The 14,067-nt window shown below is 42.0% G+C and overlaps 1 protein-coding gene across 1 annotated transcript in view; it reads left to right on the forward strand.

Annotated features, from left to right (window-relative positions):
- Positions 1 to 14,067, forward strand: part of sharpin (SHANK-associated RH domain interacting protein) — a 32,698-nt gene that overhangs the window by 12,058 nt on the left and 6,573 nt on the right. The window contains exons 3-6 of the mRNA XM_077241066.1: positions 4,266 to 4,352; positions 5,918 to 6,059; positions 7,233 to 7,323; positions 7,438 to 7,735. Coding sequence (XP_077097181.1) covers positions 4,266 to 4,352; positions 5,918 to 6,059; positions 7,233 to 7,323; positions 7,438 to 7,735 — 618 coding nt within the window. The remainder of the gene's footprint in view (positions 1 to 4,265; positions 4,353 to 5,917; positions 6,060 to 7,232; positions 7,324 to 7,437; positions 7,736 to 14,067) is intronic.

Here is a 14,067-nt window from a genome sequence, read left to right on the forward strand (position 1 = left end):
AAGGAACATCTCGCTTGGGCGCCAGGGGATGTGCCTCGTCCTGCTGAGCCAGCCCGCGAATTTGCCATGAAACCACCCAAATTGGTTGAAGTCAAGGTAGTGGTAGACAAGACAAGGTCGGCCTCTGCACCAGGTCCCCAATGGTGTATAAGAACTGCCCCATGGTGCTGAAGCTACTCTGGATGCTGATGAGAGAAGAGTGGAAGGCCAGAACATCCCCTCAGAATGGAGCCGTGCAGTGACAACCTTAATCCCAAAAAAACAAAATTCCTGCAACATCAACCAGTTTAGAGGCATTGCACTTCTAAATGTGAAAGGGAAAATTTTATTTTCTGTGGTGGCCAAGCGCTTAACCAACTACCTCAACTGCTAGATTTACACCAGTTGCCAGAAGGCAGGGGACCTAGGGTTCCCCTGTTGTGTGGAACACTCAACCATGATCTGGGAGCAGATTCAGACAGCCAAGCAGGAAATGCAAGATCTCCATGTAGTTTGGTTGGATCTGGAGAATGCCTATGGTTCCATTCCCCATCAGTTAGTCTAATCACCTTTGCCCTGGAATTCTTTCACATACCATCCAGCATTCGGAACCTCATCTCCAATTACTTCAGCAGCTTCAGCGAGCAGCTTCAGCGGCTTGAAGTACCAATTACTTCAGCGGCTAATGTGGCCTCTCAAGATGTGTGAGATCTGCACCTCCACTGTGCAGAAGATGGACTCAAAAGCCAACAGCTACATCAGGAAGTTGCTGGGCTTACCCCGGTGCCTCTCCAGCATTGGCCTGTTTGGGAGGAATGCACTTCAACTGCCGGTCGAAGTCAACGGTCAATCCTGCTGGGCTACAGACAGGAGAAGCCGAGGCTTGTTATAGAGCTGAGGGAATCGTCGGACCCATCTGTGCAGAACACAAAAGCCCCAGTCCGAACAGGTTGCAAGTAGAGGGACCAGGCTATCAGCAGGCTGAAACACCAAGAGATTGTTGGCAGGACACAGTCAGGGAGAACTGGCCTGGGGTGGGGGACTACTCTGAAGATGTGGTCCAAAGCCACAAGGAAGGAGAGGAAAGAGCTAGTGATTTCCGAGGTGGTCAGAACAGAGGACGACCTGGGAAGATGTAATAAACAGGACCCTAGGTTGGGCCGACATGTGGAAGATCCCTCAAGCCAGGCTAAGTTTCCTCATAAGGTCCGCCTACGACACCCTCCCAAGCCCCAGGAACCTCTGTCTGTGGTATGGCTCAGAGGAGAGCTGCCAACTTTGCAATGCCCCAAATCCGAGCCTGCAGCCCATCCTGTCAAGCTGCAAAACAGCACTGACCCAGGGTCGGTACAGGTGCCGCCATGACTGAGTCCTGCGGAAGCTGGTGGAGATCCTGGAGGTACGCAGAGTGGAATCAGCCAGGGAGCGCCTACCACCGACATCAAGGCGGCCGATCCACTTCGTTAGAGAGGGAGGAGGGGCCCCTAGCATCACACAGCCACAGAGATCAGCCCTGGCAGGCAGTTGTGAGTGGAACCTGAGAGTGGACCTCGATCGGCAGATCAGGTTTCTAACAGAGATCACCACAACCAACCTTCGACCGACATCATTCTCTGGTCTGCTACAGCCCGGGCAGTAATTTTGGTAGAGCTCACTGTCCCTTGGGAGGGAGGAATGGAGGCCGCCTTTGAGAGGAAAAAAGTTCGGTACCTCGACCTCACAGCCGAATGCAGAGAGGTCGTGTTTAGTTTCAAGTTTGCATTTATTTATATAGCACATTTAAAAACAGCAAACATGGCTGACCAAAGTGCTGAACATAACACAAGATAAAAAGACAACAACAGCCACACATTCAAGACAAATTCACAATTAAGTTATAAGCTAAAGAAAAAAAGTAGTTTTTAAGAGAAGATTTAAAAACAGTTAAAGACTGTGCCGATCTGATGTAAACCAGAACGTTGTTCCACAGCCTAGGGCCGACAGTAGCAAAGGCTCTATCTCCTCTATGATTTAACCGTGATCTGGGGACAGTAAAAAGTCTCTTATCACCAGACCTCAGGTTTCGTGTTGGGTTGTGTGGACAGAGTAGCTCAGACAAATAGCTCGGTGCCAGATTATTTAAGGATTTAAAAACAAAGAGAAGAATTTTAAACTCAATTCTAAAATGCACAGGTAGCCAATGCAGTGATTTTAAGATAGGAGAAACATGATCGTATTTACGTTCTTACGAATATTATGAATTTACGTTTACGTTGAGCTATATAAAAGTTATTCGTTTTATGTTGATAAATGTATCCAAACAGCTGCTCACCTGTCTTATAAAACACATAATAAATGAAAGCGTTTTTGGTGTTTCCTTGGTTTCTACGAAAGTAAAACTGGAAATCGAGGGTTATACGGATATGACGTCATTGACAGGCGACGCAAGGATACGATCCGCGTCCTGGTATAATCTGTTTTAAAAGTTGCTGGAAATGTTTGGGATGGTGCAAGTACACAAGTCAACAAAATATATAGCATTGTTCTAGTGATTTTTGGATATTTTAATCCTAAAAATCTTACATATTGTGCCTTTAACCATTAATGTTAATCAAAGAACAAAAGAAAAAGAAAATCACTCACTGAATTTGACAGAAAACTTTTGTAACTTTAATTAGCCTAATCTGTATTTTATTTGCCTGTTGTTTGGCGCTGACTGCTCTAATGGTAACGTGCGTCTATGTGTGCGACTATGCTTTGGATATGCGTTCCCTATCAAACGTCAATTTAACTTTCTTTCCAAATTTAATTTCCTAACAATTTTTTTTTTTTTCTTGATTACACATCTTGATTTGATTTATGCAATTTATTTTGTTCTTTAGGCAAAAAAGTGAAACTAATCCTATAAATTCGAAATAGCAGTGAAATTAAAAAATAATATATTATAAAAATAATAATATTATTATTAAGTTTTTTTTTTTATTTTGGTCTGCAGTCTAATAAAATGTAATCAGAATTTCTTTTATAAAATGATAGCAGTAACTGCACCTGTTTCTGAATATTAGTTTAAATAGTTTAGGCCCACATAATTAACAAATCACAAACATGTCCATTGAAATTAAAATCATTTTATATATACTATTTAGTTCTATTACAGATGGATGAAGAAATTGCAGTACTTTGAATATCTCATGCACGCATTCTGAGTTTACGATCTTGGCAGCTCCGTAATAGCATATATTATACTTAACAGTAGATTAAAATAAATAAGAAAATAAAATACACAAATATCATTTTTTATTACTTCTATTCCTAAATAAATAAAGCAGTCATTTATTTGCGTTAAGCTGCTTAAGGAGACCTTGGAACTCTAACCAGAAAGAAAAAAAAATCGTTTTTAATCCCTGATTTTAGTCAGATAACAAATACAACATAGCTTGAATACAAGTTTAAAAACAGCACTACACGTTATAATTAAGGAGATTCAACTTATCATCATTAAATGTCTACTCATGCGATAATGCCTAAAAGAAAGATAAACATCAGATTCATTCATTTATCATTCCTGCAATCACCACCAGCATGATCACCTTCACCATGAACTTGGGTTCTGCTGTACAATTGTATTCAACTGTTCTCCTCAGTCCTCACAAAACGAAATTCATTGCAAACGCAAATTCTGTAAGAACAGTGTGGAAATTTTTAGCAACACTGACATAACAGCAAAGCTAATGTTTTATGTTAGTTTAAGCTCAAACTAACCAAAGTAAGACTTTAACGTTTCAATCTTAAATTGAACTCACTGAATCGCAGGATATCATTAGATGAAGTGCAGCCAAGCTCAACATGATGCGTTTACGGTGTATGTCGGGGACAAGGCTCGAAGAGACGATATAATCGGAACATCATGATACTTTTCAAGGCGATTATCGATCAAATATTTGTACATATTGCCCAGCACATACATAGAGCCGATCACATATAATGGAGAATCTCAAGTGTGCTTGCCTGACGTGTGAGACATCATCTCTGAACATTGATCACCCCATTATTATTTATATATATCAAAGCAAGATCAGAGAGCTCATCAAATCAACCCTTCAGAATTCAAGCCCTTTTAAACTCCTGTATCTTAAATACATGGCAAGCGAAATGGGAATAATGTGGACAAACACACACACACACACAAAACATGCCAGATGTGCTTAAGCTTTCTGCTTGTTAAATGATTTTCAAAATCTTATTCTTAAAGATAGACTCTGCTCTTACTCTGGCTCGTTGTTCATTCACTCTTTTTTCTGTCTCAGTTGCCAAAATGTCGCATGCCTCACATGATGGACTGCTGTATATGAAGTGTGAAGAGAAAAACTCTGTCTTGTCGCTATCAATGAAAGGTTCGTTTTCTAAAGGGAGAGTTGACTGGATGTAAGCTTGGTTTTCCTCGATCATTTCAAAGCACTTGACAAATCAGATTTCAAATTCAGGAACAATACTTTCATTTATTATAGATCAATAACCATATAATATAATAATAATAATAATAATAGATATATCAGGGTTTCTCCAGGTCTTAAAAAGGTCATAAAACGTCTTATTTCATCCTTCCCACAATTAAGGCCTTAAATAAATCTTAAATTAGAGCAAAAAGTCTTAAATTCATAAAGTTATGGCATTAAATGTTGCATGCACTGCAAACAATTAATATCTTCCTCAGTATTTTTGTCTTGTTTTTCAAAACATGTTATTTAATTATTAAATCAAGATATATATGCAAAATGAAGATGTGAAGTCTTGTTTTCTGAGAAATTGAACAAAAATATGTGAGTTATACTTGAAACAAAAGCAAATCTGTCAATGAGCAATGAAAACTTTTAGTAAGATGATTTTTTTTTCTGAGCCCGTTGGCAGATATCTGTTCTTGTTTTAATCATAAACTCGCTTCATTTTAATCAGTTACACAAAAAAACAAGACTTCTTATCTTATATCATTTTGCTTCTCTTATGAATGTAATTTGATTTTAGAATCTTTATTTGACCTAGAAAACAAGACAAAAATATTGAGAACGTCACTTTTTTACAGTGTGATCAGAAGATACAGTAAAAGTTATGTCCGTATTCTAGTTGTTCGAAGCAGAGCCTTTATTTGAATTATTATTATTTAATTTTTTTGTAAAATGAATTAAAAAGTAATGGAGATCAGTAGGAAGTAGTATTTTGAAACGTTAACATGTTTCTAATACAACTCGTTGTGTTTCTCCCTATACATTTACATATACATATTGTGTTCCCTTCACTTTATTCCTTCAATTTTCTTTACTTGGTCTTGAAAAGGTCTTTAAAGAATCTATCTTAAATCTACCCTCAGAAACCCTGAATAAGTAGGTTAGTGGTTTTAAAACGTGATTTTTTTCTGTTTACCTTTTCAGTCTGTAATTTATTAATTACAAATAAATAAATATTTGTAATTATTTTAATTACAAATAATGTTTTTTAATGTGCCTAACAGCGCCCCTTAGCTGTCCCAGAATCACTGTAAACCACATCTTCATGAGGCTCTTTGCTTTATTAAACTGTAGTTTAAGATGAATTCTTACATTTATGCAGAATTGATAGACCCCTTTGTCATTTATTTTGATTGTTTTCCATTTGAAAACATTAGACTCAGTTTATTTTGCCTATTATAATATTGTCACTGTTGCTGCTTCTGTAGTTGTAAAAACATGCTTTTAACATGTTTTTTTTAATCGTGATATGAAAATAAAAATCTACAAAAAAAGAAGTGAATCTTTAAATAATGGTTCTGCATGGACACATAGATCTACAGATAATCAGTATTGTTATAAATATCAATATCACTCAATATTTCTAATAGAAATCGTATTGCTCCCATTTAATATCGTTCAAGTGCATTTAATCTTATGAGTGTTGTGTCACTGTGCTTCTCTTCTGCCTGCTGTAGAGGAGCTGTGTATAGAGCTTTCTCGAGCAATAGAGACCGGAGATACTCACGCAGCTGTGCACTACGCCTCAGATCTGGCCCGGCAGCAGATCGCACTGACTATTCAACCAGCGCTGCGGGACGCTGAGGACAGAGAAATAAGGTGTGTGTGTGTGTCATCATCACGCTTCAATCATAGTAGATCTGTCTCTTGCCTCATGCTTGTTATGGGCATTTAACACAGATGCTTATCCGTGTTGTCACATCTAGAAGTGTGTTTAATCGCTTAATTATTGTGAGGACTATCAGTTTAATGTGTTAATTTAAACAGATAATAATAATTATTATTATTAGGGCTGTTGATTTAACGTGTTAACTTAAAATTATGGGGAAAAATAATGCATTCAAATTAATAATATATGTTGTAATGCGCCCAGACCTATATAGTTAATCTAAAGTTCATCCAAAAGTTGATTGGTGACAAACATGAAGCAGGGCAACAGCTCACTGAATGATCGAGCCTATAGTATGCAGTTAGAATGACACTAAAATTCAAGATATTAGAAATGCCCCTTTCTGAGTTTTTGTCTCATATTTATATCATATGATGTAGTTAAGCAATATCTCACGAGTAACGAGTGCAATATTACACAAGTGCTGCTTTTGTCCCGAATAGCACGATTGCAGATGTAATACTGATTTTATACAACAGTTCAATAAATAAGAAGTTAATATTGTATTATATTTTAGACACAATATTTTCTGTTTTTGTTACCTTTAAAGCCATAGCAGAACGACTGTGCTTTTCTGAGCAACACATTTACTTCATTCCTGAATTAATCAGCCGTTTGAATTCTAATAAATGAATGTCTCAATGACTTAGCCTACTTATTCAGACATCTACCAAAACCTACTGGCAGATTTAGTTTCTTATTTAGAGTATGATTATATAAAAAAATTACTCGCCCTCATGGCCATTGAAGCCTAAAAGTTTGTGTAATAAATTCTATGTTAAATTTAAAAAAAGTTTTTCTAAGTTTTGTTATGTCTGATGCTTTTCTCATTTACCACAATAATCACTTTAAATTATCTTTTGGGGTTAATTTCTCAGCCTAATTTGATTCAATTTATTAATCGCCACATTGCGTAATTTAATTGCTTAAGTTTACTGGCAAAGATACACAACTATTTAATGTGCATGAATGTGCTAATGACTTTCCTGTTGAAATCTGGAATAGAAAGCAACACAAATCAACATACATATAGATACATTTGTAATTTATATCTTAAAATCCTGATAGTGACATAAGGTTCATGGATATGCTTTTATTTTCAGCTTAGCTGTGGTAGTAGAAGATGCATCATCTTCCTGTTGTGTCACAGTAAAAGTCCACCCGCAGGTGACTGTCGCTTCTCTGAAGCAGCAGGTAGGAAAGATCAAAATATATCTTGACGAAATGAAGGCAAATCTTTCTCAAGTATCTCTGATTTGCTGAATTGTCAGAGGATTATCTAATAATTTTCTGTCGTGTCTCTTCCAGATGTTTGTTGAGTATGGTTTTCACCCCAGGGTGCAGCGCTGGGTGATCGCTCAGTGTCTGTGCTCCGATGGCCGTTCTTTAGCGTCGTACGGCATCTACATGGACGGTGACACAGCATTTCTTTACCTCTTGTCTGCCCGTCACGCCTGCCTTGATCACCAGCAGGACCAGGAGAACGGCCTCCCAATGTCGACTTTAGCACCGCCACTAAACGCCGCGCTGGCTCACACGCCGGCCATCAGCCATGACTGGAGAGGCTACAGCACGTTACCGCCCCGCTTCAGCCACAGCAGCACAGGTGAGCGCACTTCACACACGTGTTTGTTTTGCACTATCGTATGCTTGGTTTGAGGAAAATTCCAAGTGTCACATGGAGTGTAGGAGGAAAGAAGTATCCTTTATTCGTGGGAAAAATCAGGTGATGATCATCTTAAGTATATGGTTTGTATGTCTTACATTACACTTATGCTAACCTTTTTTCAGCCGGTGCAACTAAATTTTGTTAGAGGTCGCACTGGTGCCATCACCACATTTTCCAACTGATAAGAGCTGCCATTTCTATTGCATACTTAACTTACTTAGGCCCATCGCTCCTTCTGGAGCATAGGCCATCGACAACAATTCTCCAGTGGGCACGGTCTTGGGCTGTCTTTTCTATTTGAGTCCAGGTGATACCACTCTTCTTCAGCTCTGTCTCAGTGTCTCGCCTCCAGCTTTACTTGAGTTCCCTCTTTCATCTTCCTTGAGAATTCCAAGTGAGGGACTGGCGTGTCATATTACTCGTTGGTTTACATAATGTTTGTCCAATCCAGCCCCACTATCTCCTCCCTATCTGCTGGGTGATCATTTCTATCTTTTCTGAGACTTCTGCCAGTCGTGATGTCGTCTTCTGCGTCTGGGCATGTCTGTGGGAGAGAAGTGCTAGGTCATCAGCAAAGTCCAGGTCTTCCAGCAAAGTCCAAGGGGTCCACTGTATCCCGTTTCTTGTTCCCTCAGTGGTGGACTTCATTATCCATTCGATGGCAAGCAAGAACAAGAAAGGTGATAGAAGACAGCCTTGTCGAACTCCTGTTTTCAATGTGAAGCTGTCTGACTGCTGGTCGCCATGTATCACTCTGCATGACATGTCTTGGTACGTGTTTTGAATCAGGGTGGTCAGCTTCTTTGGCACCCCGTAGTGACTGAGCAGCTTCCACAGCATCTCAATCCAAGCTGTCGAAGGCTTTCTCATAGTCTATGAAGTGGACGCAGAGGGCCGAGTTCAACTCCAGCAACTGCTCCACAATAATATGTAGGGTGGCGATGTGGTCTGTACAGGATCTTTCCTTTCGGAAACCTGCTTGTTGGTCTCGGAGCTGAGCATCCACTGCAGTCTTCATTCTCTCTAGAAGGATTGTGTTCAACACTTTTCCTGGTACTGACAGCAACATAATCCCTATGTAGTTGCCACAATCTCTCAGGTCTCCTTTCTTGGGCAGTTTCACTATAAGGCCTTAAATTAAATCTGGAATCTCCTCCTTCTCCCAGATCTTCGCAAACAGGCTGTGAAGCATGCTAGTGGCTGTGTTGATGTCTGTCTTGATGGCCTCTGCTGGTATTTGTCCCACTCCCTGGGTTCCCATCACCTCCTCGTAGCCAGAGAACATTCAGAACATTCTGTGGTTGTGCTTTATTTCGAGTCCACTTTAGACATTCTACTAACTATAAGTAACTTTTCAACTACATGTCAACTAACTCTCATTAGAGTATTAGTAGACTGTCATTAGAGTGTTAGGTTATGGTTAGGTGCTAGGTGTTATGGTTTAGGTTAGGAAAATAAGTTGACTTGTAGTTGCCAAGTTAGTCATAACTTGTCAGTTGAATGTCTGATGGAGGAACATCACAATAAAGTGTTAGCAGATATTAAGCAAACAGTCTACTAATACTAAAATGAGAGTTAGTTGACATGTAGCTGCAAAGTTACTTATAATTAGTAGAATGTCTAAAGTGGACTATCGAAATAAAGTGTTACCCATTCGGTTTGTTGGAAACATTCTGCAGCTGCCTATAAAACTCGTCCTTCTCTTCCTCTGCGTCGTTGGTAGGAGCATAACACTGCACGACATGGAGCTTAATCCACTTTTGTTTGCAGAAGAATGTGGCAGTAATGATTCGTGAGCTGACTGGTTGCCAGCTAACCAGAGCTCGCTGTCCCTCCCTGGACAGCATCAGGGCCACAACCTCTGTGTGTGGGGCGTCGTCCTCCTCGTGTCCAGAGTACAGTACCGACCGGGTTTCGCACAGTCCCAGCAGCGCTATGTTGTACCTCTCCATCTCCCTTGCCACCTCCTTTCCCAGTCTCGTATATGGTGCAGATGTTCCAGGTAGCAATCTTGGTAATCCTCTTGGGCGTCAGAAGGGGGGTCGGCCTTGCCGCTTCCTGTCGGCTTTCACTGCAACGTGTCATAGTCCTCCGTAATAAGGGCCCCTCCTCTCCCAAGTTGCGTATTGAATTTTGGTCGATGTTTCTGTTACACTGCAGTTAGGGTTGTTGACCCCTTGGCCTCTAGGAGAGGTGGTCCATATTAGTCTGGCCTCTACCCTTCGACCTGCCCAGCCTGGAAAGCCCTACCAGGAGTTTACACTTCCGCTGGCATAGCTTTCAGGGTCATAGAGACACACCACCACACGTTAAGGAATGGACTGTAGGGTTGTGTCGATAGACGATAGTATCGTGTTTCGACGATAGTCTGAGATATCGCCGATGGCAGATGCCTTTGACGATATCAATACGATAATTTGCTCGTTTTAGCATTAATGTATTAAATGATTATTATTAGTATTATTATTATTATTATTGTGACGATCGGCAGCTGTAGTGCCCTCGAGAGCCTCTGGAGGACACTCTCTCTTTATGTTATGTTTCATTATGGACTCATTATGTTTTATTATGTTCAGCTGTGTTTCATTATTGGTTATTGAGTTCCTGATTTAAGCCCTGTGTTTCTGCCCTGTCTTTGTGAGTTGTTATATGTTTCAGGATTAACGTGAGTGTGGGTCGTTCCCTGTGTAAAGTTTTCTTGTTCCACGTTCTGAGTCTCTGTTTGAGTTTATAGTTTGTTTAAATAAAGCGTGTACACTGCGTTTGGATCCAGCCTCATATCTGCCTTCACCGCATCACGTTACAATTATAAAGCTAGTGTTGTTATTAAATTAATATTAGGAACTACAATTAATTTGCCTTGACTAAATTCATAACGACATCACCACATAGCCTAACACTTGCGACAACACCGACACGCGGGTATAAGGACTGTTTTTAATGTTTTTAAAACAGAATAAAAAACTAGGCCTACATCCCACATCAAAATTGATGTCCAAGGTGATCCATTCACAAATTGTCAAGAGTGCTTGTTTTAACAGACGCGTAAACAGATCCAAGATGAAAACGACATTGTTGTTCGTCAGTATTTTGTTTCCATAGAACATTAACAAAACGTTTAATGACACTAATAACACTTAAAACAATAAAATTACAAAATATTAATAATAATAATAATATCACTAAAATGATATAGGCCAGTCTTTAGTTCACGAACACAGCACAAATCTGCCATCTTTGAAAATCAAAAGCAGCTTCAAACACTTGTTTAACAAGAAATATTCTTCTAATTTTTCACTGTCATATAGGTCCACAAGAGAAATATTAAGATAGTAGCTATACCGTTATTGTCATAATGTCTGGATGAAGGACAGGAAGCAGTTGCGAGTTAACAGTTTAATGGATGAATAATAAGAATACAGTACAAGCAGGAGGAACACCGTGACGCAGGGACTTCGATGGCCAGGATCCGTGAAGAAGTGCGGTGCGGAGGTGACGGTGAGAAGACAGGAGAACCAGATGCAGACGACGAGGAACAGGAACACAAAGCAGGAACAGAACACCGGAACACCAACACGCAGGACATCAAACAACGATCTGACAGGGATGATAGAACAGCGGTAAGTATTTAAAGAGTCGTGAGATTGATTGCAGCTGGTGATGAATGACGATCAGCTGGAGCGGATCAGGTGATGTCATACACTCACACCCACTACACACGTGCACTCACCCAACAACATAAACACAAGACTAGAAGGAACAGAGAATATGTCTACCGTGACAGTACCCCTCCTCCTAAGAACGCCTCCTGGCGTTCCCAGACTCCGTTACCTGTCGATTGTAATCATCGATAAGGGAGTGATCCAGGATGTCTCTAGCAGGCACCCAACTTCTCTCCTCCGGACCGTAACCTTCCCAGTCCACCAAGTACTGAAATCCGCGTCCTCTCCGCCTAGAGTCCAGAATACGATTAACCGAATATGTGGTCTCCCCATCTACGAGCCGCGGTGGGGGAGGAACCGGGACGGGCGGATTAATATGAGAATGAAACACGGGTTTAATTTTGGATACATGAAAGGCGGAATGGACCCTCCTGTACGCTGGAGGTAACTTGAGGCGGACTGCCACCGGACTAATGATCTTGGTGACCGGAAACGGGCCAATAAATTTGGGTGCAAGCTTATTAGAGACGGTGCGCAGTGGAATGTTCTCAGTTGAAAGCCACACTTTTTGACCAACGACGTATACGGGAGGCTTTGACCTGTGGCGATCGGCCTTGGCCTTGGTGCGCGCCCCCACCTGGAGTAGAGTCTCACGGGCTCTAATCCAGGTGCGGTGACACCTCTGAACAAAGGCGTGAGCGGAGGGGACCGCAACCTCGGATTCCATACTGGGAAAAATTGGTGGCTGGTAACCTACGCTACACTCGAACGGAGATAGGCCCGTGGCTGACACTGGCAACGTGTTGTGGGCGTACTCCACCATAGACAACTGTTGGCTCCATGAGGAAGGATTCTTGGAGACCAAACATCGCAACACTCTCTCCAAATCCTGATTGGCCCTCTCGGTTTGACCATTGCTCTGGGGATGAAACCCAGAGGATAGACTAACCGTCGCCCCCAATAATCTACAAAACTCTTGCCAAAATTTGGACACGAACTGGGGTCCCCTGTCGGAAACCACGTCAATCGGGAGGCCATGTAACCGAAAAACGTGGTCAACGACCGTCACCGCTGTCTCCTTAGCTGAGGGTAATTTGGGTAAGGGAACAAAATGGGCTGCCTTCGAGAACCGGTCCACCACAGTCAAAACGACTGTGTTCCCCTGAGAGGGGGGGAGGGCGGTGATAAAATCTAGAGCGATATGGGACCAGGGTCTCGAAGGAACCGACAGCGACTGAAGTAACCCGTCTGGAGGTCGATTGGAAGTCTTACCAGTAGCACAAACCGAGCAGGCCAAAACAAAATCGTGAATGTCGCGAGCCATAAGTGGCCACCAGAATCGTTGCTTGACTAAAAAGCTAGTGCGATTAACTCCTGGATGGCAAGCTATATTGGAGCCATGACCCCACTGGATAACGTCAGACCGTAATCCCTCCGGCACAAACAAACGATTCGGTGGGCAACCGGGCGGAGGCGTTACCCCTTCTAAGGCCTTCTCGACCCTCGATTCGACCTCCCATGTGAGTGTGGAAACGAATAGAGTTTCGGGTAAAATGCACTCGGGAGTAGACGGGCGTTCGGAAAAATCAAATATGCGAGACAAGGCGTCGGGTTTGATGTTCTTGGAACCCGGACGGTAAGAAAGAGTAAAGTCAAAACGACCGAAAAAAAGTGCCCACCGAGCCTGCCTGGAGTTCAATCTTTTGGCGGTTCTGATGTATTCTAGGTTCTTGTGATCAGTCCAGACGATAAAAGGTACCCCCGACCCTTCTAACCAGTGGCGCCATTCCTCCAATGCTAACTTAACTGCCAACAGCTCTCTGTTACCAATGTCGTAGTTACGTTCGGCTGGTGACAAACGATGGGACAAAAACGCGCAGGGATGCATCTTGTCGTCTGCCGGAGAGCGTTGGGACAACACTGCACCTACTCCCACCTCTGACGCGTCGACCTCCACCATGAACTGACGTGAGGGATCAGGGGCGACAAGGATGGGGGCTGAAACAAAGCGGCCTTTCAGTTTGGTAAACACGGCTTCCGCCGTGTCAGACCACCTGAACGTAGTTCTGGGGGAGGTCAAGGCAGTCAGAGGAGCGACTAGTTGGCTGAAATTGCGAATAAAACGCCGGTAGAAATTGGCGAACCCCAGGAACCTCTGCAGGGCCTTGCGAGAATCCGGGGTTGGCCAATTCACCACAGCCTTGATCTTCTCAGGGTCCATCCGCATACCTTCAGACGACACGATGTGTCCCAAGAACGGAACCGACTGTGCATGAAAATCGCATTTCTCCGCCTTGACAAAAAGCCCATTCTCTAGCAACCTCTGAAGCACTCGTCGGACGTGTTGCACATGTTCCTGGAGAGAAGAAGAAAAAATCAATATGTCATCCAGGTAGACATATATGAACTGATCGATCATATCTCGCAACACGTCATTGACCAGTGCCTGGAAAACTGCTGGGGAGTTGGACAACCCAAAAGGCATGACCAAATATTCAAAGTGCCCCCTGGGGGTGTTAAAAGCAGTTTTCCACTCATCCCCCTCCCTAATGCGAACCAAATGATAAGCGTTACGCAAATCCAATTTTGTGAAGATTGACGCTCCCT

The sequence above is a fragment of the Siphateles boraxobius genome, unplaced genomic scaffold, assembly GCF_051911475.1.
Source record: "Siphateles boraxobius isolate OS27281-9 unplaced genomic scaffold, OSU_SipBor_1 1, whole genome shotgun sequence".
In the NCBI taxonomy this organism is placed as follows: domain Eukaryota; kingdom Metazoa; phylum Chordata; class Actinopteri; order Cypriniformes; family Leuciscidae; genus Siphateles; species Siphateles boraxobius.